The sequence below is a fragment of the Eublepharis macularius genome, chromosome 9 (assembly GCF_028583425.1).
Source record: "Eublepharis macularius isolate TG4126 chromosome 9, MPM_Emac_v1.0, whole genome shotgun sequence".
Classification (NCBI taxonomy): domain Eukaryota; kingdom Metazoa; phylum Chordata; class Lepidosauria; order Squamata; family Eublepharidae; genus Eublepharis; species Eublepharis macularius.
Genome location: NC_072798.1, coordinates 43,179,832 through 43,203,907, shown reverse-complemented (window position 1 = coordinate 43,203,907; position 24,076 = coordinate 43,179,832). Strand labels below are relative to the sequence as shown.

Here is a 24,076-nt window from a genome sequence, read left to right as displayed (position 1 = left end):
CGTTCCCGGACCGCAGCTATCGGGGGACTCGAGAAGGGAGGGTCTGGCGGTAAAGGGGGCGCTGACGGAGGTACTGGGGGCTGTTGCTGGTCTTCCCACTCCATGATCGCTTTCATTAGAACGGACGTGGGCTTTCCATCGAATAGCTCCATGTTCGCTCCAATGTTTTTGAGGCGCATCCATAGTTCCCAACGGAGGGGGTCCCTGGACTGGGGCGTGTTGCCGCGGTCCCGGTAGCCCTCGTGGTCGCCCTGCGATGCTCCCCAAGCGTTAGACTGATCTGGAGGCGGGTAGACCTGATGATTGTACGGGTGTGATGCTCGAGAGTGAGAAGGGGCTAGGGGTGCCTCCTGCAATCGGGGCTCGTGGGGTCCCTGCTGGGAGGAAGAGCCGTAACTCGGGGTGGGCGCAAAGGAAACTCCCGGGCGGTAGTCCCTTGGTCCTCTTCCCCGGTTAAAGCTACTGCTCCTTCCCCTCAGGATCCCTCCCCTTGCCTCCGGGTACGGGCTGCGTCCCTGCGGTCGGTATTGAGAGTGGGGGCCATGATTGGCATAGGTGACTGCACTTATCGGCTCGCTCTCCTTTCTACGAGAGGCCGGGGACTTCACATGGCGGATGGCGCCGGTCTCCCGCAACAGGCCAGCAATGCTCCTGATGCGGGATTCCAGCTCTCCCCATGTAATGCTCCCGGGCTCTACTCCTGCTAGGGCCAGGCGAGTGGTGCTGTTGAGTCCATCTATGACTGCCCTCCTAAATTCTAAGTCGTCGAAGTCCGGCATGTCGCTCAAGTCTAAATCTACCTCGTCTGCTAGTTCGGCTAGGAGCTGTTTCCTGGCTAAATATGCCTCTGGGTCCTCTCCGGGTTTTTGAGATTCTGCTATGTATAAGGCCTTCAAGCTCTTGGTAGGCCATAGGAAGGCGCACAATTCCTTCATGGCACCATACTGACTGCGGGTGGCTAGTCTCCGGTTAGAAATGTATGCATTAAGAGAGGTGACTATTTCAGGGCTGGCACAATGGCGAGCCAGCTGAGCTACATCGGAGCCACTGGCGGAGGGCTGGGACATGGTCACGTGAGCAAACCATTGTATAGCTGAGTCTCGGTTCAGGGGTCCCATGCGGTCAGCTATGGCTTGGAGCTCATCGGGCCTCCAATTGCGGGTCTCTTTAGCTATTCGGTCTGTCTTCCAGCCATCATCGTCTGTGGTGACAATTTCTTTGGTAGCTATCGGATGGAGGGGCTGTGGAGCTTCCTCGGGCTGGGACGAAGGAGGTGACCAACTGTCGGTACTACCTTCAGGGAGGGCCAAGAGGGCTGCGGGATGCACGGCTGAGATTACGGCCTGCTGCATCCCCAGGTGCTGTTTTAGGGCCTCTAGCTCCCTCTTACAAGCGGAGTGGTCCGCAGAAGCTACCTTGGAGTGATTGTGCTCTGCCATGAACTGGGCGGCATGAGTTAGTTTAGCGATTCTTTCCTGTCCCTCGATTACTGCATGCTCAGCCATATCGGCACGAGCGGAGGCCGCTTCAGCCTTGTGCTGGGCGTCCTGAAGGGCAGTGGTCAATCCTTGTTTTTCCAATATGAAATTGACGCGTTCAGCGCGCCACTCAACTGCTTTCTCCTCATGGTCTCTCTCCTGTTCGACTAGTTTGGCCCTGAGACTCTGGATTTCTAGATGCAGGGCGTCCTGTTCTCTCTTGGCTTTTTCCTCTAGCTCCTTCCTTTCTTTGTCTTGGGCCAATCTGAGCCTCTCTATTTCCTGCTCACTATCTTCCTGCGCAATATGTAATTTATTTATCAGGGACACGCTGTCCTGTAAGGCAGTAAAAAGTGCCCAAGCTCCGTATCTGTCCTTCTTGCTCGACTTGGGCTTCTCTTTCTCACAAAAATCTTGGAAGGCACTTCTGACTATCTGGAGCGGGTCGGGTCCCTTAAAGGAACCGGCTTCCCAAGGGCAATCTCCCTTCTTAACTAGCCACTTCTCCAGGCGGGGCACGGTGGGGTTTGCCCGGTACATTTTTACTTTTCGTTTAAGGCTGACCTCGGGGGAGGTTAAAGAGTAGATCAGCGACACCAGGGGTGGGGCGATTAAAGCTGCTCAAGGGTTTTAACAACTTCTTCCTCTCTATGTTCCTTTTGGGAGGTTTATCCTTCCCTCAGGTCCTCAAGGGTTTTTACCAGGGGGTTTTAAGGTTCTACTTTTAGGTTCACAAGGGGATTTTTAAGGGTCCTACACTCTGTTCTTCTCCACCGGGGGAGAAGGGAAAATTCCTATTCCCGTTTCAAGCTTGCCTACAAGCCACGGGACCAGGAAACGTTTACTGGCTCAGAAGGTGCTCTCAAGCTCTCTAAGCCCAAGAACCAAACGCTCAGTGCTCCCAAGCCTCTGCCTAGAAGCTAAAGCTCAGGGGTCTCCCAAGCCTGTACCAAAGCTCAGGGGTCTCCCAAGCCTATGCGCTCAGAAAACCAAAAAGCGTTCCCAAGCCTCTGCTTGGAAACTACAACTAAGGGGGTCTCCCAAGCCTATGCTCAGGCAACCAGAAATGCTCCCAAGCCTCTGCTCAGAAGCTGCAAATGCTCTCAAGCTCTCTGCCCAAGAACTGTACTCAAAAGTGTCCCCAGGCCTCGTGCTCAGAGACAAACGGTTAAACTGTCTCCAAGCCTTGACCAAAAGACTAAATGTGCTCAAGGACTGCCTCTGCAAGTCCCCAAGCAAAAGTGCCCAGGAGTAAAGCTTACTGTACTCCCAAGCGAGGTGCGCTCAAGAGTTCTACCAACTCTCAAGCGAAAATGTGCCCAAGAGTCCCACTAACTCTCAAGCGAGGTGCACCCACGAGTCTGACTTAGAACTCGCAAGCGGAAAGGCGCCCAAGAGTCTACCTTAAAACTCTTAAGCACGGTGCGGCCGGCTGCCGCGGGGCTTCAGGAACCTGGCTTCAGATTCCCAAAGCTAAACTAAACGAACGGACTATCGATCCCTTCACGTTTCCTCCGGAGCGGGGATTGAAGCCTAAGTGCTGGCAGGAACGGGGGTTTGGACGGACTTAGGAGAGACGGGGGAGAGTTTTATATGTGCTGCTTCAGGAAGTATATATATGCGTATATATCTAGAGCCTACTTCTGGGATCCCACCCACATAGACGCGTTTAGGCGGCCCGGAAAGTGGCCAGGAACTTCACCAGTTCAGAGGTCCTCACCCACAGTACACCGGTTATAACGGCTGGAGGGCCTCGCGGTGCACCACAAAAGGCAAGTAGTCCAAAGCTGGCTGAAGGAGGAAATGGGGAAAAGCCAACCCACAAGAGAGAATTGCTCGCTAGAGCCACACACACTCACACTTTTAATTCCCTGAGCTAAAATTGCGCTCTTTACACTGAGGTCTGGAAAATTTTCCTCTAAGTCAGTTCGCTGAAGACACGCGTGTCGACTCACGTGTATTCACACGAACCGGGTTATGCCCGCATTCTCCACCAGTAAACTGTTACCAGAACTGCTCTTTATTATAATGGGGAATTAGCTATAGCAGTCTGTAACCTAATATTAAGCGCGGATCATAACCTATGTTTACGGAGGTCCCGATCCCAGACACTCTAGTGAAAAAGAGGCAGACAACAAATAAGTTCCAAACACGTGTATTTAGTGTGGCGTAAGCCTAACTTGCACAATCATACAAGGAACACACAAGATCTAGGAAATACAGAGTAGGAAATACAGAGACGTTCGCATTAGCTGGTTTCCAACGATGATAGGGGGAATACTCACTTATCCTGGAGCGAAGCAGAGACACAGCAGCGAGGGTGGCCCAATGCCAGCACTGGGACCACAGACGGACAGCAAGGAGGTCTGGATAGGGAATGGCCTGAGCACCGAGTGGTCTGGGAGACCAGCTTAAATACCCCAAAATGTACCCTGGGGCTGGTGCTGTACTTGGTGGTTCTCACAGATTAAAACAAAGGTTCTAATGGGCTACTGAATGGCTTGGATGGGCCACTTTAGTAATCAGATTGTGATAAGTGACACCTCAGGAAGAGGGGACAAAAGAGGGAGGGGGAAATCCAGGTGGGCTGAAAGGATGTTCCAGCGGACAGGGCTTGTCCTGATGTCATCAGCTTCTGGAATGCGGAGGTTTCTTTGAGATGCATTCTCTAAGTGCTTGGGATGGTCAGCACTTAGCTCTTCTCCGGGGCGGCTCCTAAGATATGCAGAGCGGGGCGAGGGGCTCTCGCTGCGGACGTGGTGTGCCCGCTTCACCGAAATGGCTTCTCAAAGCAGTCTTCTTCCTCTGGGTCTTCTGGGTGCCTGAGAACATGGATGCCGGCTGGGCATGGCTGGGGCTGGATAGCAGGCTGCCCGGTAGCGAGGGCAAGCTCGGCGACCGGCTCGCGGGAGGCTCCAGGCGGGAACTGACCAGGGAGCGCCTAGCCAGGCTCGCTGGAGGTTTCCCCGGCAGGCGCCCGGCTGCTAGCAGCGGCTTGGGCCCATATGAGGCAGGCTTCCATGGAGGCAGGGGGAACAGCACACAAAACACAGTCCAAAGCAGGGAACAGGCACGGTCCGTGGCAGATGGCAATGCAGGCACGGGGCACACTTGTGACACAGTCCAAACACACACTTGGAAGTCCAGATACAGGTCAGGGCAGGGCTGCCCAGAAAGAGAGTCCTTTGTGCAGTTATCCAAACATGGAGTCAGTAACTACACAGTCTATAGCAGCAGCAAGGCAATTGACACGCAGGCAGGAAACTGACACGTGTATCAGAACACACACGTGCAAAGCAGTCTTTGTGCAGCAGTGAAACAGTAACGCAGGAAACTTTAACACAGTTCATAGCAGGCTTTAAAGCAGGGGAGGGGGCCTACTTGGCAACAAGTAGATCTAAATAAAAGTAGGGTGTAATGAGGTAGTTAAATACATTGAAATGTAAGGAAATCTTTCTTTGTAACTGTACTCTGAAAGCAGATAAGGTTTGTTTTTGTTATTGAACAAAAAAACAGAGAAGAGGACACAACAACCTGCATAGGAGTAAGCTTAAAGTTGTATCACCATTTCCATCCTGTGAGGATTCCCATCCTCTGAGAAATCAGTTTCTTTATATGTGGACAATTTTTAGGGGTCTCGAACCATCCAATGATTCCATAATCCCCCATCAGCTGCGACTGATTATGTCTCTCCAATGTCTCCATCTTTCTTTTCAGGCAAAAAGAGCCCAGATCTTGGGGAGTATGACCCCCTTACTCAGGCTGACAGTGATGAGAGCGAAGATGACCTGGTGCTTAACTTGCAGAAGAATGGTGGGATCAAAAATGGGAATGGTTCCCTGGGGGAAGTGCAGGACGTGGACTCTGACGTGGAAATTGGGATGACAAAGCAGCACCTGTCCAAGGGAACAGCAGAGGAGTATCCAAGTGATGCGATTGGTGCCCTAGAGCAGAAGACAGCTAGCTCCTTGATGCCATACTTGCGTACTGCAGTCTTTTTGCTCACTGTGGTTGTCTCCATGATCCTTGTGCTAGTGTGTGCTTTTCTTATTCCTTGTCCTCCTAGAGATCTGCACCTACATAATACCTGGACTCGCAGCTTGGGTCAGGAGGCAGGTAAGAAACTTCCACCAAGGCCATATGTGCTCTAACTCATAAAATGTGTGTCCTTTGGGGAATGTTTTTGTGTGCTTGAGTGGAGAATAAAGAACCTAGTTAATTGTCTTTCATCCACATCAAGGAGGCTAATGCTTCTAAATTGTAATGCTATCCAAGAAGCTAGATAGATGAAAGAAGAAACAGAAACTTGCTGTTGAAGACTGGTTATCGTACCAGCTTTTCCACTGGTACATGAAAGAGAACCTCCAAAACCCTATGCAGAGAAATATAAGACCCATATGAAAGAAAGGCAGTGGAAAGGGGTTCCAGTGGAATGGGGTTGCAGTGAAGAGGGGAATCAGGCAAGATTGCCCCTCTGTCATATTCCAGTAGAAAAGCTGGAGGTTTGAATAAGTAAGTGAAATGGAATCTTCTTCCTTTTTACCAACACGGTATGCAGCAATTTCTATCCACTTAGACATAAGTAAGAATTTCCTTACACTTGCTTGTCCTGCTGCTCTAAGCATTAACTCTCCTTGCTTTTATTTGTAAAATATCATTTAATATTTTATTCAATATTAAATACACCTGTTTTAAAGTGATTTCTCAATTTAATAAAAGCCAAACCCAAATCAGTTCTACTCTATTAAGATAGTCACTGAACTAAATTCATAAGTCTAGCAGTATAAATATTTGTGCTGTGGTCCCCAATTTGTCAAGCACAACATTCAAAATCTGAATTTTAATGTTATTTATTTATTTAATTTATGATTGCAAGAAATGTGTAAAACACCTTAAAGGAAAGCATTTTTAAATCCTCTTGAAACATCATAATCCAAGATAACTAATACTCAAGAACAGATATGTATTTGGCAATGTCCTCTTTTGGTTGTTGGGGGTTTTCCGGGCTGTATTGCCGTGGTCTTGGCATTGTAGTTCCTGACGTTTCACCAGCAGCTGTGGCTGGCATCTTCAGAGGTGTAGCACCAAAAGACAGAGATCTCTCAGTGTCAGGTGAGTGGTGACACTGAGAGATCTCTGTCTTTTGGTGCTACACCTCTGAAGATGCCAGCCACAGCTGCTGGTGAAACGTCAGGAACTACAATGCCAAGACCACGGCAATACAGCCCGGAAAACCCCCAACAACCATCGTTCTCCGGCCGTGAAAGCCTTCGACAATACAATGTCCTCTTTTACTCAAAAGGTAGCTAAGTGGGAACTGGATCATTTTTATCTAGAGATATGTACCAGTTTTACAGACTTGGGAAGCCATTTGACCCATTAGATGGTTGTTATTTCTGGTGACTCAGTTATTAGATAAGAACATTGTCTTGAAACTTAAGGATGTTTGGGGCTTTCTTAAAAACAGCAAAGCACCAGGCTTGGTTTGGCTTATACTCGAATATGATAAATGTTTGATTTAATATTACAGAACTTAAGATTCACAGTTAGTAATTGCATGAATAATAGGATTCCTCACGATGGGATGAAACAAGACATCCCTACTCCACCCCCTACCTGGTAAAAAGCCATAATTTTATACAGTCTGTAGAATCAAGATTTTAAAATATGGACAAAGCATTTAAATCTGGTAATTTATGCATATATAAATAAAAATCAACCTGGGTTTGTAAAGGACATATTACCTCACAGTATTAGCAGACAAATCCATCTTCTTGTTAATATGAAAAGAAGCAAGTTGCAAGGAGTTATACTATACCTGGATACTCCAAAAACATGAATGTGTATGAAGTTTTGAACGTGTACAAAATTCTGGAAGAATTTCAAACAAGTAATCTGTTTGTAATATGTATTGGTACAATTTATCCTTATAAGTGGTTTCCAAACTGAGAGTTCTGAGTAGAGATGGGCACGATCCAAAAAAAATTAACGATCCAGCTGATCGTGGATCGGCGCCGGTGACGATCCCGAATTAACGATCCACACCGAGCATCTCCTGTTCCCGATCCGTGGATCGTGGATCGTGGAGGCCAAAGCGGGCCGCACTGCTATTCCCAGCTATGTGGGAAGGTGGGTGGTGGCGGCGGCGGCCGGGCCTGGCAGGCACGGGGAGGCGGCGACGAGCCGCCTCCCCTCAGGTCCCATTCAGCAACACAGGAGGTCTGTGTTTGGCCGTCAGAGCTGCCTATCAGGGTTTGCAGGGCTACAGAACACCCCCTTCCCCCTCCCTCCCCTGGGTGTCTTCTCCCAACTTGTGACTGCTTTGCTGCTCCGTGGTTGGAAGGAAGCCCTGCTGATCAAGGAAAGCTGGGCTTCCATTCGGGTTTCCAGGGCGACAGAAGGCGGGCAAACAGAGCTCAGGCTTTCCCCTGGCTCCGTTGCCAGGGGAATAGATTGTTGGCGCCTGAGTGTCTGGATCCCCGATCCGAGCCCGACCACAATGATCCAGGCCTCTCCTGATCGCTGGATTGTTGACCGTGGACTATCACGATCCATCGTGTCACAAACGCGCGATTGTCATTATCATGGGTTTTTTTCGATCGTAATGCAGATCGTGCCCATCTCTAGTCCTGAGTTAGATAGAGGAATAAGACAGTAATTTTCCCAGCTCTTGTCGTTTGTGTGCTATGTTCTGTAAAGTAAATTCCGGTTTATGGTGACAATATATAAAATTAAGAACCTCCAGAAATCCTATCATTAACAGCGTTGCTCAGGTCTTGCAAAGTGAAGGCAATGGCTTCCTTTATTAACTTGATCTATCACATTTTGGATCTTCCTCTTTTCCTACTGCCCCTTCATTTTCCTGGCATTATCATCTTTTCCATTAAGTTTTGTTTTCTCACAACGTGACCAAAGTACAGTAGCCTCATTTCAGTGTCTATGGAGAATTCAAGCTTGATTTGATCCTAGAACCCTGCATGTACTTTTATTTTATTTTATAAAGGGCCACCAAGGCAGTTAACAAAATTAAATCATACACAATAGAATCACATTTTAAAACCATTAAAACTGACCAAAAAGATTAACACATCATTAAAACAATTAAAACCAGAACTAAAACACATACAAGGACATCAAAACAACAATTAAGACATTTAAAACAAACCCAACATTGGGCAGGAAGGAGGCATCACTAAGAAACCAAACAAAGCATAAAAGGCTTCACCAGCTGGTGGAAAATGGCAACAAAAGGTGACAGATGAATTTCCCTGGGGAGAGAGTTCCAAAGTTGGTGCCACAATTGAGAAGGCTCTCACTCAGGTTGCCACCTAAGAAGGCAGGGGCACCTGAAGCAGAGCCTCCAAAGATGCTCTCAGTGTCTGGGAATGTTCATAAGGGAGTGTGTTTTCGCCGTACCTACACCACTCCACTACTCTGCCCCTTGACCAGGGCCAGATCGAGGGGGGGCAGGGGGGGTAGTCTGCCCCCGGTGCCACCAGGGAGGGGGCTCCGGGAGCAGCTGCCAGAGGGCGCAGGCAACAGCCCCCCGCGCATCGCAGCCCCCCATGCTGCCTTTCACCTGCCCCGCAGGACAGGGGGCGGCCAGCTTGCCACGCACCCCCTGTCCTGCAGGGCAGGCAAAAGCAGCACGGGGGGCTGCGGGGCTGCCAGAGCCATTCGCCTGCCCCGCAGGACAGGGGGTAGCTGGCTGCCCCCTGTCCTGCGGGGCAGGCGAATGGCATGGGTGGCCGCGCTGCCTTTTGCCTGCCCTGCAGGGCAGGGGGTGCGCGGCAAGCTGGCCGCCCCCTGTCCTGCGGGGCAGGCGAAAGGCAGTGAGGGGGGCTGCGAGGCTGCCCGTGCCATTTGCCTGCAGGGAGGCGAATGGCACGGGCGGCTTCCCAGCCCCGCACGCTGCCTCCGCCGTTCTGCCCTGCGTGATGACATCACCAAAGTGACATCATCACGCAGCGTGGGGAGCACGCACACGAGCGAGGTGGTCAGCCTAGGGTTGCCCCAGGAGTGGGCAACCCTAGATCCGGCGCTTCCCTTGACTGGAGGTGCATTCTAGCATCCCTGGAAGTACCCCCAGGTTAGCCATTCCCATCCTAGTAGCCTAGTACATGGTCAGACCCCTTGCTACAGGGGTTCCCCTCTTCTTTCTCTGTCTTCCTCTGATCTAGACCTTCACCAGGAGGGCTTCCGCCTGGCTTCTGCTCTGGCTGGATGGTTGGCTTGTCCTGCCACATCTTTCCTGGGAGAGGTCAGTTCTTGTCACAAGAACTAGAAACATAATAGGAGTGGAGTACAGCTGAATTAGCATCATCATGGAAAAGCAGTGGAACCACAGCTACTTCCACAAAATGTTAATAATGTCTGTACAGCTGGGTCATTCCAGTCTTTCTTTGGATAGGCAGAATGCGACTCTTGAAGAACAAGCTTAGTAAACTCTATTCAATGGGGCTTACTCCCTGGAAAGTGTTCTTAGAGTCGCACTATTAGAAAAGTAACTTGTTTTGCTTCATTCTGCAGGTGGAGTGCTTTTTCAACCCGAACTTTTTGACGTAAATGGGGATGGTCTGCCTGACGTTCTGCTGTCCTTCACAGCTTTGAAAAATGCCAGTGTGTTGGGTAAGCAGACTCTCACCTCACAGAATCATGAGCTGCTCTGATCAGGCAAACATTACATTCTATAGCTAACAAAAAGGGGGTCGGGGTGGGGAGAAGAGCAAACTACTAAGAAATTAGATTTCTGTATATATGGCCGTATTAGTCTATCATGCCACATTGTTCCCTTCTTTCATGGACTCTGATTAGTCAGGGATGAGGATATTTAACAGCTTGAGAGATTATTGGACATTATTTCCACAGGTTTTTTATTTTATGCTTCTTCCCTAAGGGCTCTTCTGCACAAACATGTTTGTAAAAAATATAATGCTTGCTTGGTTCTCATTTATAGCACGCATCTGCATGGGCCAAACACCATTTATATTATAAGTATATCTTGTTTTCTAAACAAAGTGTTCTGTATTGTTTTTGACAGCTATAATATATATCTCAGATAATGCACTCATAGTCTTTGAAATAGCTTTGGTGATTGTGCCAGTGTTACTGGTACCATGTCAGAGAGGAGTGTGACATGGTGTGTTCTGTCACATTCTGTTATTTACTACTCATGTATTTATTATGTAAAAAACCCTCTTTAAAATGTTCATACTCACATATTCCCATAGTCAGCTTCCTTGTGTGTTTAATGCTTATGCTGCTGAGTGTATAACTGTACTTACGTGGTGAGAACGGGGCAGGCCGGCCATTTAACTTACAGGGAAATTTCTCGGTGGGCTCTTGCCTTAGAGTGCTGGTGGTGGCCAGGGGGGAGCAGAGCTGAGCCCCAGCAACTCTGCACAAACCTCAGGGGCTGCTTGGCTCAGACCCCCCCTCATCATCATCAGTGGCCGTTGACATCCAGGTCTGCCGTTACCTTTTTCTGCACTGCTTCCAGTTTGGCAGGCGATGCCATGAGTGAGCTGATGCCCACTGTTAGCCCGACTGATGTAAGTAACTCTGCAGGCCTGGCACGTAGCGCCGCAGAGGCCACTTCGCTCAACTTGCTCCAGGGCCGTTTTTACCTCCCATTCCACTCCTGGTTGCAAATGCAGACAAAATAGCGCTATATATAATTCAGAAACAGTTTTTGTGCTGACTATATTGCATAGACACAATGCAAATTGGGCAAAGAATACTTCGGGTGCATAGAGAGAATCTGTAAAGTAACATCACATCCAAAGGCGAGGAAGTGAAACTGGTGCCTTTCTTAAAGAGTTGTCACAGTGAAATTGAACAAGAAGTTTCCAATTGTAAACATCAGCTATAAGGAAATGCAGTCTCTTGGGTAGCAAAACTGGGCTGTATGAAGTGCAAAGAAAGGCAACTGTGATATGATTGCCTTTGGAAACGTATTTACCTTGTTAAATAAAATAGCCCCCAATCTCTGTCAGAAATGGTTAAACTCTAGTTTACTTATGTGATTATTCAGTATGATAAATATTTAAACATTCATAAGCTGTACTCTTCATCTAAGGAAAATTCAAACAAGAAGCAGAGGGGAAAGAGCTGGAACAAATCTCATTTCTGTTGATTTGGGAAAGAGATTTTCAGTACGGCCTATTCCCTTGGGCCTTGGCTGGCAGCCTGAGGATGAATAAGCTTGTTTTCTTAATTACTCTGTAATTGACACTGGAATTACAAGCTGTCAAGAAAACTTAACCAAAGCCTTGCAATGAGATTGCTAGCTGAAAAACTGAAACAGCTCAGTGCTGTCAGATACGCATATGCCTGAGCCATTCCTGCACTGTTGCCCTCAGCTTCAGTTAATGGACAGCCAGCAGGCCGATCAATACTACAACATGCATCTTTGAAGATACAGTAGCCTTGAAGTCTGAATAGCAAAGCTAAGTCACACGTTCCCTTCAAATCACAAAAGCACACAGCCGCCTCTTTTATGTTTCTTCAGGTGTCTCCAAACCATGGGTAACTTTGATGGCCCTTTCTGGGATGAATGGCAGCACCTTGTGGTCCAGTCATGTTCCAGAAGATATTCGGAGTGTGCAGTGTAAGGGCCTGACCTTGGCGTCCTTGACAGAGCCAGTCTGTCTCGTTACTGGAGTCTCTAAATTCCTCAGCCTTCTGCGTGCCTCTTCAGGTAGGTCCAGCTGTAGACTGGTGATAAGCTTAGAAATAAATTGGTCAATGGAGACAGCAGAAACACAGTGGTTGGTTAAAATAGTTAGCTAGTTCTTAAATGGTTTAAAAAAAAATTATGACAGAACAATCTAAATAGCCATTATAAAGTACATAGTTCAACAGTTTTAAACGTTGCATTTATTTTAATGTGGCTGGTGGTATTTTAGTGCTTTGCTGAGATTTTAAATAGTTTTTAGATTTTGGATTTTGTAATTTTTTTATTGATACTGAATTATAAAAATAAACAATATCAAATATATATTGTAAATAACATCTTGGTGTTTGTAAGCTACCTCAAGAGCCTGTGTTGGCTGAAGATTCTGGGATATGACTTTATAAAAGTAAACAAATAAGCAATAATAGTGTGTGACTTTAGAATTTTGTCCAAGTTTTGGATCCTAAAATATAGAAGTATGTTCTCTGAATCAATGACTGAAAGTCCAAGTCCAGAGTCAGCCTTTTTAGTGTTGACACCTCATTTGAGGAATTTGCTCCCTGGTACAGTTTGCTTGGTGCCAACTGTTAGGAATTTTTGGCATTGGGTGAAACCATTTGGTGAATAGAGTGGTGCAAGAGTGGGGTGGGACTGGTTTTTATATTTGTATTAGCCTGCTGTGCTAAGTTGCTTTGGGGCTTAATATTTCTGCTTTGTGCTGCTGTGTTTTAGTTTTATTGCTTCTATCTACTTTTACTGTGTTTGCCGTTTTTGTTTTATTGATGCTTTATAGGGTTTTATGATAATTCGTAACTATGTTGTAAACTGCCTTAAGAGTTTTTGTGCTATGATGCAGCTTAAATATACTTTAAATAAATCAATATGTGGATGTGGCTCTCTGGAAAACTCATGTCAATTAAAAACTCATGACTGTGGGAGGTGGTGGGCCCTCTTTCTTTGGAGGTTTTTTAGCAGAGGCTAGATGGCCATCTGACAGCAATGCTTATTCTGTGAATCTAGGCAGATCATGAGAGGGAGAGCAGGAAGGGTTTCATCAGTGCTTAGTTCTCGTGGCCCCTTCTTACATACCCAGAGTAAGGCTGATCGCCACCTTGGGATCAGGTAGCATTTTCCTCAGGCCAGTTTCGCTAGGGATCCTGATGGTGTTTTGCCATCTTCTGGGCATGGAGCAGGGGTCACTGGGGGTGTGGGGAGGGGAGATAGTTGTGAATTTCCTGCATTGTGCAACGGGTTGGACTAGATAACTCTACAGGTCCCTTCCAACCTCTATTATTCTATGACTGTGGTGTGGCTTCCCCTTTCACTCTAGGCTGGTGTGTCCTGCCTTGCCTTGCTGTGGGAGAATCTTGGCCAATCTGGTCTGAAAGGTCTTATCTTCATTTCAAGAGCACCTGCTGCTTCCTAACTCTGCCAAGGAATCTTTCAAGTGTTACTTTTAAAAAGAATTGACATTTACAGCAGTGCACAAAAAGGTCTTCGACTTCAGTATGAGCTGCGGTTTCAAAATTGGTCTCTCATGTAGTGATGTTAAAAGTCTAAAATGCCAGTGTTTTGCAGATGGAGAATTCAAAAGGAAGCAAAAAGTATATATCTTTAAGACCGGAGGCAAGACCAGACAAGGAGCTCATAGTTCTGAGATTGCTCTGTCAGCTCTTTTTTTATAGCGATTTCTACCTCCCGCATCCCAGCCAATGAGTCTGTCATTCGTTCCCCTTCCAGCTTGCTGGCCTGCTCAGTTGCTAGTGCTGCCATCTCATCCTCTTTCTTTCTCCTCCATCTGGGAAACAAACTACCTGCAACTGGCTACATGAGACAGGAGGGATGTGTACAGTTTTCATTTCTGCTACCAGTTTTGCGGTGCTTTGGTTTCCCAACCAGATGAGGAGGCAAAGGAAGTGGCAAGAGCAGACAAATGAGCGGGGTGAAGGACAAGAATGATGGATCCAGGTCTGAGTTATTTATTTATTTAGTTTATTTATTTCAGATTTCTATTCTGCCTTCCCCGTGAGCGGGCTCAGGGCGGATAACAACATATTGCTGGGGTAGACAAGGCAACTGAAAGTGCATTCCAAGTGCTCTGTCTCTTTTCAGCCTAAGTCTCATAAGCTGCGTTTCTCAACAGTGACTTTTTTTGCATTTTCTTATCTTTTTATAAGGATCTCCTTAATGCCTCCTCCTCCTAACCTTGAAGTCATTGTGTGTTATTCTGCAGGGGAACAGATTTGGACACTGAACAGATCCCACCTGCCTAGTGAAACATTGGCTGCCCCTGCTGTAACTGTACCAGATGTGGATGGAGATAGGGTCAGTGATTTAGTGATCCTGGCCCTTGGAAAAGCACAGGTATGATACATATGGGAGGTGGTAATGTGGACAACCTGATCTGAACTGAGAAGCATGGGTAGATGAAAAATAGTCCTCCACACAAGTGCTTTCCTAGCCAGGTGTGGGCTAGACTTTTGTTTCCCTGAGTTAGGAAAGCTTAAATAAATAAATAAACTATTGTAATTATCCAGTTGATTTTCATCAGTTTCCTTGAAGTATGATACTCTGTTTCTCCCTCATCTTGACAATCTGACTAATGATTTGGGGCTTTTAAGCCTAGACCAGTGATACTCACTCCATGGCTCATGGAGAGCCATATTCACAATTACTATCAACTAAAAGTGCCATATGACTACTGTGTGCCCTCTATGCTACCCCACCAAATGCACAAACACAATAACAGAACTTTTAATCTTAAATATTTAACTATGACCAGGATTTTTCTGAGCATGTAGGGTTACTTCACCATTGGACCTGTGCACTCGTGACTTCCCTTGGTGCCTTCTCTCCCTGGCATGAAGCTTACAGTTCAGGCTACAGCAGGAGCTCTCAGGCTTCCTGCTACAGAAGCCTGCTGTGAGCCAGCTGGTAGCATTGAGAAACTTCACTTTGCAAAAAACCTGTTCCCCCTTTGCTTTCCTCTCTACCTTCTCACGATCTCCTCAGGTAAGAATGTGAGATTGCCCAGGCGCCTGGAGGAGAGCAAGCTGGCCATGAAGAAAAAGAGAGTACAGCCATTCCTTCCCCCCCCCCCCCCGCACTGTTACCAGCTGGCTCTTTTCCTGGGTGCTGCTGGTGTTATTCTTCTCCGTGACAAGATTGTTGTCCTCCAGGCTGCTGTCTGGGTGCTGGGATAAGTGTGCAGAGGCCACAGAGAAGGATGGGAAGGGAGAGGACAGGCCTTTATCATCATCCCTGGCACCTCAGGGAAGCTTACAACTTACCCATCCGCCAGTCCCTCCAGCAGTGGCTATTTCAAGTGGGGACCACCTACTGACCACAATTCCCACCTTACCATGGTCTTGCCCACTTTCTGAATGATAGGGCAAGTGCCACATTGGAGAATGGTGCTCAGAAGAGCCACATGTGGCTCCCAAGCCACTGAGTAAGTATCACAGGACTAGATGTTATTTGCAATGAATACTATGTGAGCCACTAGCTAGAGGTTTGAACAAAAACGTTGTAGAATGCTGGGTCATGTGGGTAGGGAATGGTATTGTATTGCCTCGTGGAACCAAGAAGCTTTTGTGTGTGCAAATCCATGCCCATAGTTCCATGTACCTTTCCTGTCCTTCATAGAAAGACCTATATTTTATCCTTGTATCGGGTAAAACTGGGATCCCTATGGGAGGATCTGTGAAGTACGATATCAATGGAAATGGAAAACTGATTGGTCCTCAGGCTCACATAACCAGCCATGGAGCAATCTACATCTTGTTTGGCTTTGGTAAGATTTCCTCTCCTTTCTAGTTAATCTTATTTCTAAGCCATGTTGAAACTAGAAAACTGGTGAACTTAAGCCGAAATGCTCCAACAGGATGCAGTAGTGTGAAAAGGGGTATCTAGTTGGCGGATTGTGCCAGATGTGACTCGAATCTAGGATGCGTCACTAGCTAAGTAGCTTGTCTGAAAAATGAGGAAGAAACCAGTAGATACATGGAGGCAGATAGCATAAAATTAGAAGGCAAACAGTGCTGCAGACAATAATGAGATGGTGACCATTCTGACGTAGATGTTCAGGACTCAGGGCTTCAGTACATGGAAATGAACTTCCAGGTAGCACAGTGTAGAATCTTGCTAGTCAGGCAGAGTCTGTTGGCAAAGGCTGTGAAATTCCAGCAAGTGTACCTGGGAGTTGATTCATTCCTGGAGCCCTTCTGGAAATTAAGAAGTTAAGACACTCTGGCATCCATTTAGAAGCCAAAATAAAGCTTGCATGGAAGGAAACTAGCACATATTGAAATTTAGAGCCATTTGCTACACTACTTGTCTCCCAGTCTTTCTGTATAACCTCTTGCTTGTGCAATACATCCACATTTTCTTTGTACTTGGGAAAACATGATTCTTCCAGCTGTGCATTATACTATTATACTGAATATGGTTGCATGAGGTTATTAATATACATTTTCTTCATGATATAATTAGTCATGTATAACATGTGAACTTTGTTTATTTTAGTTTCTTTTAATTGCTATTTTTCAAAGCTATGAATTCCTTATTTGCACAAACCTAGCACAGTAATAGTCATGCAATTATATTCTTCCCTTTTTTTTCAGAGTGCCTCTCCTTGATGGGAGTGCACATTAGCTAGGATTAGTTTTTTACAAGGAAAACCCAGCAAAACAGCTATTCTTCCACAAGGTAAATCTCACCACTCATACTCTGGACAAGATATCGCACCATTTTCTAAGACAGACATGCAGGGTGAGATGTGATTGGAGTTTGCTTTGGCTTATTGTGCAGAAAGGCCCCGAGTCCTGCCAGTTCTTTTTTGAGAAGTCTTGAAGACCAAATGCAAGGGGCTGTATGGCCTACTAGACAACCAAATTCATTGAAACAAGCCTTGCAGGATTATTGCAGATATCTAGAATATGGTTAGGTCACATTTTAACTGATTATGCAGAAAGACTGTCACAGAAGCAAAGTAGCCAGGATTCCCCTATGGCAATTCTTGTGCCTTCACCATATCAAGGCCTCTTCCTACCTTGCATAACTTTTCCCTTTGTGACTGATGTTTCCAACACACCCAAACCTGACCCTTTTGCTCCTTCCTTTTGCCTAGGTAATGTCCAAGCAGTTGCCCTGCGTGATATCTTTGCTCAAGCCAGAAACCATGATAGCTTCCCACCACCACTGCAGCAAAAAGAGCTGGAGTGGGAGAAGCTCAGATCCTTCAATTTGTCAGAGCTCATTGGCATTTACAGGTGGGACAGAGTCTTCTCTCCCCTGTGAAGAGTGTTGATTTCCTGAGTCACAGCATGATGGGCAGTTGGATGGTAGAATCTCCAATTGGCTGTACATCTATCAGGAATGTTTTGTATTTGTAATTCTGTGCCTCAAGACAGAGGAGAACTATTTTTAAGCAATAACTCTAAACTAGAAAACTGTAAGTAAAGGGTACATGCAGAAATAAACATCCAGGGCATTTAACAGAAGTAAGAAATTATAATAGGAAATATGGCACAGAACAGACAAATTTTCTGAGGAACTCCCAAGAACAGACTTCAGAGATGAATTAGTCCTGGAGAGGGCTGTACAAAATGCTTTCTGACAAATTTTGCTAGTGCTTTTGGGTTCACAAGTGTTTTGCCTGGGGTGGAACACACAAATTTGCACTGAATTTTACTTTATTCCAAATTGTGATGGCTGCTGTACTCATGGAGGTCAATGAGCAAAAATTCCTGAGTGTGGTTCTTTCTTATATTCTCTGGCTGAGTCTGACATGAATTTTGTCTGAGACATAGGCCACGTAGTATAACACAGGGGCATACTTGGGGGACTCCATAGAAATTGCTGTTCAGCATTTGTCTTATGTGGTTTCACATGGGCTGGAGACCTGCTGTATTTATGAACCCCTAAGTGAAGTAATTTATGCACAGTTGCTTCCATTTATGTTCTGCGTCTTCCAGTGAAGGTGTTGAGTTTCTGCAGACAGTAAAGTCTCTTGATGGCAACTGCAGTGACCTCCTTATCACTACTGAGCATGGTCTGACCTTACTGCGAGGACAGGATTTGAAACCTCGTTGGACTCTGGAGCAGCAGGACATCGACAGGTCACTTCTCTTTCTTCCCCTTTTTTGTGCTGAGCTGAAACACCTTCCTCTCCATGCTTCCTCTCCTCATGCACTTCAAGAGAAAGCTGAATCAAGGACATCTGCATTGCCCAAACATTCAGGCATGACAATAAAACACAGATTATAAACTACAGTTTGATTGAATAATGGCCTATTGAGACATGTGAGTGCAGGCTCCCCAGCACACTGTGGTTTGTTGGTGAGTGCTAAACAGGGGTTCTAAATCACACTTTGTTCCTGGCTGCTAAACTGCAATAGTACTAGCTGTGGTTTACTTCTTTGTAGTATTTGTGCATCAAACACATATTCAGCCTACATTGGTCCTCCATGCACCCTTCTCATTTATGAAGTGTCCATTATGGGCTGTCCTGTGTGGGCAGCAGAACTCATGTTTCATTTTTCACATACCATGGATACAGAAAAAACATTTCTAGTGCCCCATCTGTCACTTCATCACTTGTAGGTGTTCATCCCGTGATGACTTACAGCTGTGAAACAGTCTCCTTAAACACAGTCATTTTCAGTAGAGGTGATGTGTCCATTCATGAGGTGCCAGACATCAGAAGAATCCACCTAATGTTATTGATGGAGTTACTGGTGCATTTTTAAAGGGGTGGAAGATGATTGTAAATAAGGCATTTGTCTATTTGGTGCATTTTTGTCCTGCCCTTTTCCCAAGAAGCTCATTGTATCCTCACATCAGCCCTGTAAGTTAGGTGAGGCTGAGAGAGAATAGCTGGCTCAAGGTCACCCAGGGAGCTTCATGAAAGTATGATTTGACACTCTAACCATTAGACCACAATGACTGTAAACACTGCATAGGTATGCAAAGGGCAAAACATAGTAATGAACAACATAATATTTTCACCAGCACAGAATTTTCCTTCCTTATGTATCACTGTCTTCTTTCTTTTTTCTTCCTCTGATTCATCAATAAGTAGTCCTTTATGCCAGAATATGTACTTGATAAATGAGTAGCCTGACCTGTTTTGGAAGAGCCTGGATTTATAGAAACGCAGGTGAGTTCAGGGAAACAGGAAGGATAACTTCTTCATTCAGGAGAGCAAGATTCAGATCTAGTAGCATCTGCTGGACCCGAATCTTGCTCTTCTACTACAGACCACCACAGCTGCCCACTTGAAACTGACTTGTTCATTCAGGATGCCTTCCTTACCTCTTCTTAGTTCTGACTGTTGCTTTCTGAATGTTTACAGCCAGCCTTCCCCTGGCTACTTCAACGATGATCAAACCCTGGACTTCATGCTTCAGGCACAAAGTGGAAATGGCATAATGAAAAAGGTATGTTTACTAGTTCTCTGTGGACATTGTATGTCACTTATTAGCTATATCTGCAGGTAGTTGTAACCATATTTCTGAGCAATGATCTAAGGAAATTAACTATGAGATGTTTTGCACATTACACAGAGTGCTCCACACACATTTTTGACTGCTCCTTGTATGTAATAAACCAGTAAATTACAGAGAGAGAGAGATGGATTCAATTGAGTTTTCTGTCTGCTAGTTTATCACTGGAAGAAAGGCATTCAGTTCTATCATCTTATTCTGTGTAATGCATTGAATGGCTCCAAATGTGAATAAGAACGTACCATCCTGGCGTTCCTGGGAAGATTACAAATAGGACAAGGAAAGGATGGCCCCAACATGTACTGATCAGAGGCCACTGAATATGGAAGGTCTATTTTTTACTCTTCCCTGCCCCTGTGTCTTTTCCCTGTATGTTTGTTACCAGCGTGCGCACTCTGGGTTCTCTGCTTTCAGGTACTGGTGGTGGATGGCAAATCAGGCTTTCCAGTCTGGAACTACGAACTGCCATGCCACATGAAAAAGTCAGACGCACTGTCGGTGATGACTCTGGATAGAAAATCCGTCTTTCTTTTCTGGGCTAATGAGAAGCAGCCTCTTTTAAAGAGCTTGGTACGTGAGAGTCCACTTCCTATGTAAGAAGGAGGCGTTATTCAGTTTCTAAATCCCAAAGGAGCCGTGCCTCAGATCTGCCTGGGTTCCATGCCATTTGCCTTGGAAGCCGGGGAGTGATAGGCAGTGAAGGGCATTTTGCATGTGTTCAAATGCACTTTTTAAAAACTTCACATACTTGCAGGACTCATAGCTGATGTGGAAAACAGATTTCTGTCAGGAATCAAACCCTGGCATTGTATATTTCCTCTATCATATGAAGTTTTTACTGTCTGCTTGTTTTATTGATCATTATTAGAAGTTTCTACATGATAGTTATATGAATTTTATTTATATTTCATTGACTCACTATGTATATAAATATTCTTTAAAAATAATAATCAAGCCTGCTAGCTAACTGGTATTGTTTCAAAGCACTGCTGCTCTAGATGAAGAGTTAAACTTGTCTCAGCGAAGCAGCTGTTCAGGGCACTTTGATATTATGTGAAAGCTCCATTTAGAATAATGATGACATCTGAGTTTTTAATAGGGTTTTTTTTGCTCTGCCATGGGACACAAATGGGGCAAATCAGTTATATGATCCCTTCATACCTGTTTTCTTATCTCTTCAATGCTTTTTAACACTTGCAGTGTGTTACCTAGCGGTAACACTTTGTTTCCACAACTTTTTGTAAGAGAAGTAAGGGCACACTACAAAATAAAGATGCCCCCCTCTGTTTTTCATTTTGTTTCTGTTCTTAAAAATCTAGTGCATGATAAGAATAAATAAATTTATAATTAGTTTCAGGTCAAGATTAGGAAATCCCAATAGGATTTGATATGTTTTGTATCAATTCTCAGGAACTGTGGATAATTTTATGACCTTTTTTTAAAAAAAAAATAGGAACCCAGCCCAAGAGTTCATCATCTTTATCTCCTTCATCCTACTTTCCCTGCAATCCTCTTGGACCTTAGCAATACAACAGGCACAGTGACTGCTTCATCTAGTGAGTATGCATGTGTGTGTATAAGTCTTTGCGAAAAGAACACCAAAGAAACTTAAACAAATGCTCCAATTCCTCCTATTTTGTTCTGTCCAGTGACTGATTCTGCTTCACTTGCCTTCCATGTTTTCCTGGGTTGTTGTGAGGGTTTTGGACTTTGGGCTAAAACTTTGTCTTTCCTCTTAACCACAGTGCTTGGTTGATGACTGTTCAGCACAGACCAAAGAGACAAGAGGACTGCAAAGTTTGTCACCGTCTTCTCAAAGCAGCAGGCAGTTATATGATGGGTGTTCTAAAGGCTTGGGGGGGTGGCAGCTGGTCAGAGAGTAATAGCTTGCTGAGCTGTTCGAAGACTGGGAGAAGTTGCATGTGCTGGGTTGTTAACAGTGCCATGCAAATGGACTTATGCAGGGCTTATACACGCAGGGCTGATTCTCAGCTGCTTGGAGCAGCAGAATGAGGAAAGGTAGCCCATATGCCACTCTCTGGTTCCCATGTGGCAGTTGTGCTGGAGGCATTGATGGGTGTGGTTTGCAGCTGTCATTGCTGCCTGGACCCATGTGGGATTAGAGGAGAATTTTGTCCGTGTGAAATCTGTATTTTGAATTAATGATGAATATGTTTGCTGGTTGTCAACACTCTTGAAAAAGCAACACCGAAACAGGAGTCCAGCTTGCGCCCTGTTGAGCTGTTGATAGCTGCGACCTTCTCACAGCACGTCTTGCTTCTCCACTGAGGATCTTCTGCCAGGGAGTTGGCTTCCCCGCCTCCCTGCAGCTTCTGGGATCCCCTTAAGACTGAAGGAGAATTGTCCAATATATGTTACTAAACTGCTTGGAGAACTTGTGACTGTGTTCTGATCTCATGCTATTGTGTGTTACTAATCATAAAGGTTTTGTATATATTGCTATGTGTTTTCGGTACTTTGCCTTTGATATTACCGCAGTAGGTTGTTCTTTGGACCCACACCGCCAGCAGCCAGATTCTATGCGAATCCCTGAAGCACTTGGGTTGGTGGACGTGACTTACACCCACTGTCATCTTCAGGACCTGTGCTGCCTCTGGTCTGGCATAGGACAAGCTCCTGAAGTGTTGGCAGTCACCACTGGTGTATGAAAAGCCTGTGGGTGCAGCTTGCACCCACCATCTCCTCCTGCTCCTGTACCTCCATCTGCCAGGCCTGAGCTGAGCCCTGGGGCACCACTGGCATTGCTGTGGCTCAGTTTTTTCCTGTTTGAGGAGGCAATGGGCAATATAACTGCTTGGGGCTGCTGTGGGGAGAGCAGATTATGAATATAAATAAATAGATCTCTTGAACGAGCTCTGAATGCATATGACCCTGTGTATGGGAGGTGAAAGAACACTAGGAGCGAGGCCTTTGAAATAGAAGTGCCTCAGCCTTGAAACTCAATTCCCACATTTGGCTTGCCTAGTGCTAAGCTTATCTAGCTTTAGTTTGGCAAGCAAAAACTTTCTCATGACCCAAACATTTAGATTAGGCTCCCTCTCTTACCCTTTTATATACTGGATGGGTGGTTTTAGATTCCCTAGATTAATTATTGATGGGTTTTGATATTTTTAGGCTGCTGCAGCTGTGTTTTTAATAGGAAAGGTTTATTAGGCTGTTAATATTGTTTTAACAACATTGTTAAACATGGTTATTTGGCTGCTGCCTAGATCTTTAAATTGTGATGTTGACATTATTGTGTTCTTTTATTTTACAAATTGTCAGGGAAGTGGTATGTTGCAGCGTACAAGTCTTTTAAATCTGTCGGTCAATCAGCAATGGGCATAGGAGTCTACTGATGAAACTGGAGTACAAAGGGCCAAGCTAGACATGATGGGGCAGATGAAGATCTCCCTTAAAAAAAACAAACCCAAAGTGAATAGCAGCCCAACACCTGTATGTTTTCCTCCTAGGGCAAACAGCAGATCTGGTAAGGGCCATTTAATCCAGAAATTGGTAGGAGGAAAAGGGTTACGTCCCCCTTCTCCACTGCTGTGGCTCGAGTTTGGTTCAAGAACAACCCCATCGGCCGGCTGCTATTAACATATTTTTTAAAACAGGAGATTGGAATAGTGAATCTTTACCTGACCCACAGGCTCCTAATTCAAGACCTGAGATACCTGACACCAAAACCATTTCGGATCACTGGAATCCCCTTGGGGCCCATTTTCAGCAGCAAGTGCTGGTAGGAATGAGCAGAAATCCACAAACAAGAACTCTATCTGTAATACTTTTTATTGGACCAATCAAACTAGCACAAAACTCACTGCAAACTTTCATGCTTGCCAGAGGTCTTTATCAGGCTGGATGTTACAAAGTTTTAAAAGATAGAAGGGTAGCAGGTAGAATCTTCAGGCCGTGATCTTGAGTTCTGATTTTACCAGCATCCTTTGTGAGATGTCAATAGGCAGTTAGCTTCTTCACTTGGTTGCTGAGGTGCAGAGTCACAGCATGGTCTCCGAGGAGTCGGCATTCACTTGCAGAGAGAAGAAACATCCGGCTCTGTCTTGTTTGCCTGGCATGGAATGCTAAGCTAACTCTAGTGGTTCATCTCACTGTTTGCATGTTTCTAGTAAAGCAACTACAAAGGTTTGGTTCGGTAGATTTTGGAATTCTGCAGCTGTGTTTTTCTAGGCAGTTTATGCAATTATAGGAACATCTATTGCCTACTTGTGTCATTGTTATTTACCACACTGTCAGAATTATTATTATTAAGGTTAAAGTTTCAGTCTCATGAGCTTTTAATCTTTGTATTTTATAATTGTTTTTTTCTGCTCAGTTGTCACAGCAGTCACCAGAATCAGAAATGTCAGTGTGATTGCAACTTACACATAATTTCTGCAGAGACATTTATATTC

At 45.5% G+C, this 24,076-nt stretch overlaps 1 protein-coding gene across 2 annotated transcripts in view; it reads left to right on the top strand.

The window, feature by feature from the left end:
* The window catches only part of FAM234B (family with sequence similarity 234 member B), a 45,298-nt gene that overhangs the window by 16,873 nt on the left and 4,349 nt on the right, over positions 1-24,076 (top strand). For both annotated transcript variants that reach the window (XM_054989272.1, XM_054989271.1), the window contains exons 2-11: positions 5,196-5,594; positions 10,008-10,106; positions 11,989-12,177; positions 14,387-14,517; positions 15,799-15,946; positions 17,282-17,423; positions 18,129-18,272; positions 19,508-19,592; positions 20,073-20,228; positions 21,112-21,214. In XM_054989272.1, the coding sequence (XP_054845247.1) occupies positions 5,196-5,594; positions 10,008-10,106; positions 11,989-12,177; positions 14,387-14,517; positions 15,799-15,946; positions 17,282-17,423; positions 18,129-18,272; positions 19,508-19,592; positions 20,073-20,228; positions 21,112-21,214 (1,596 nt within the window). The remainder of the gene's footprint in view (positions 1-5,195; positions 5,595-10,007; positions 10,107-11,988; positions 12,178-14,386; positions 14,518-15,798; positions 15,947-17,281; positions 17,424-18,128; positions 18,273-19,507; positions 19,593-20,072; positions 20,229-21,111; positions 21,215-24,076) is intronic.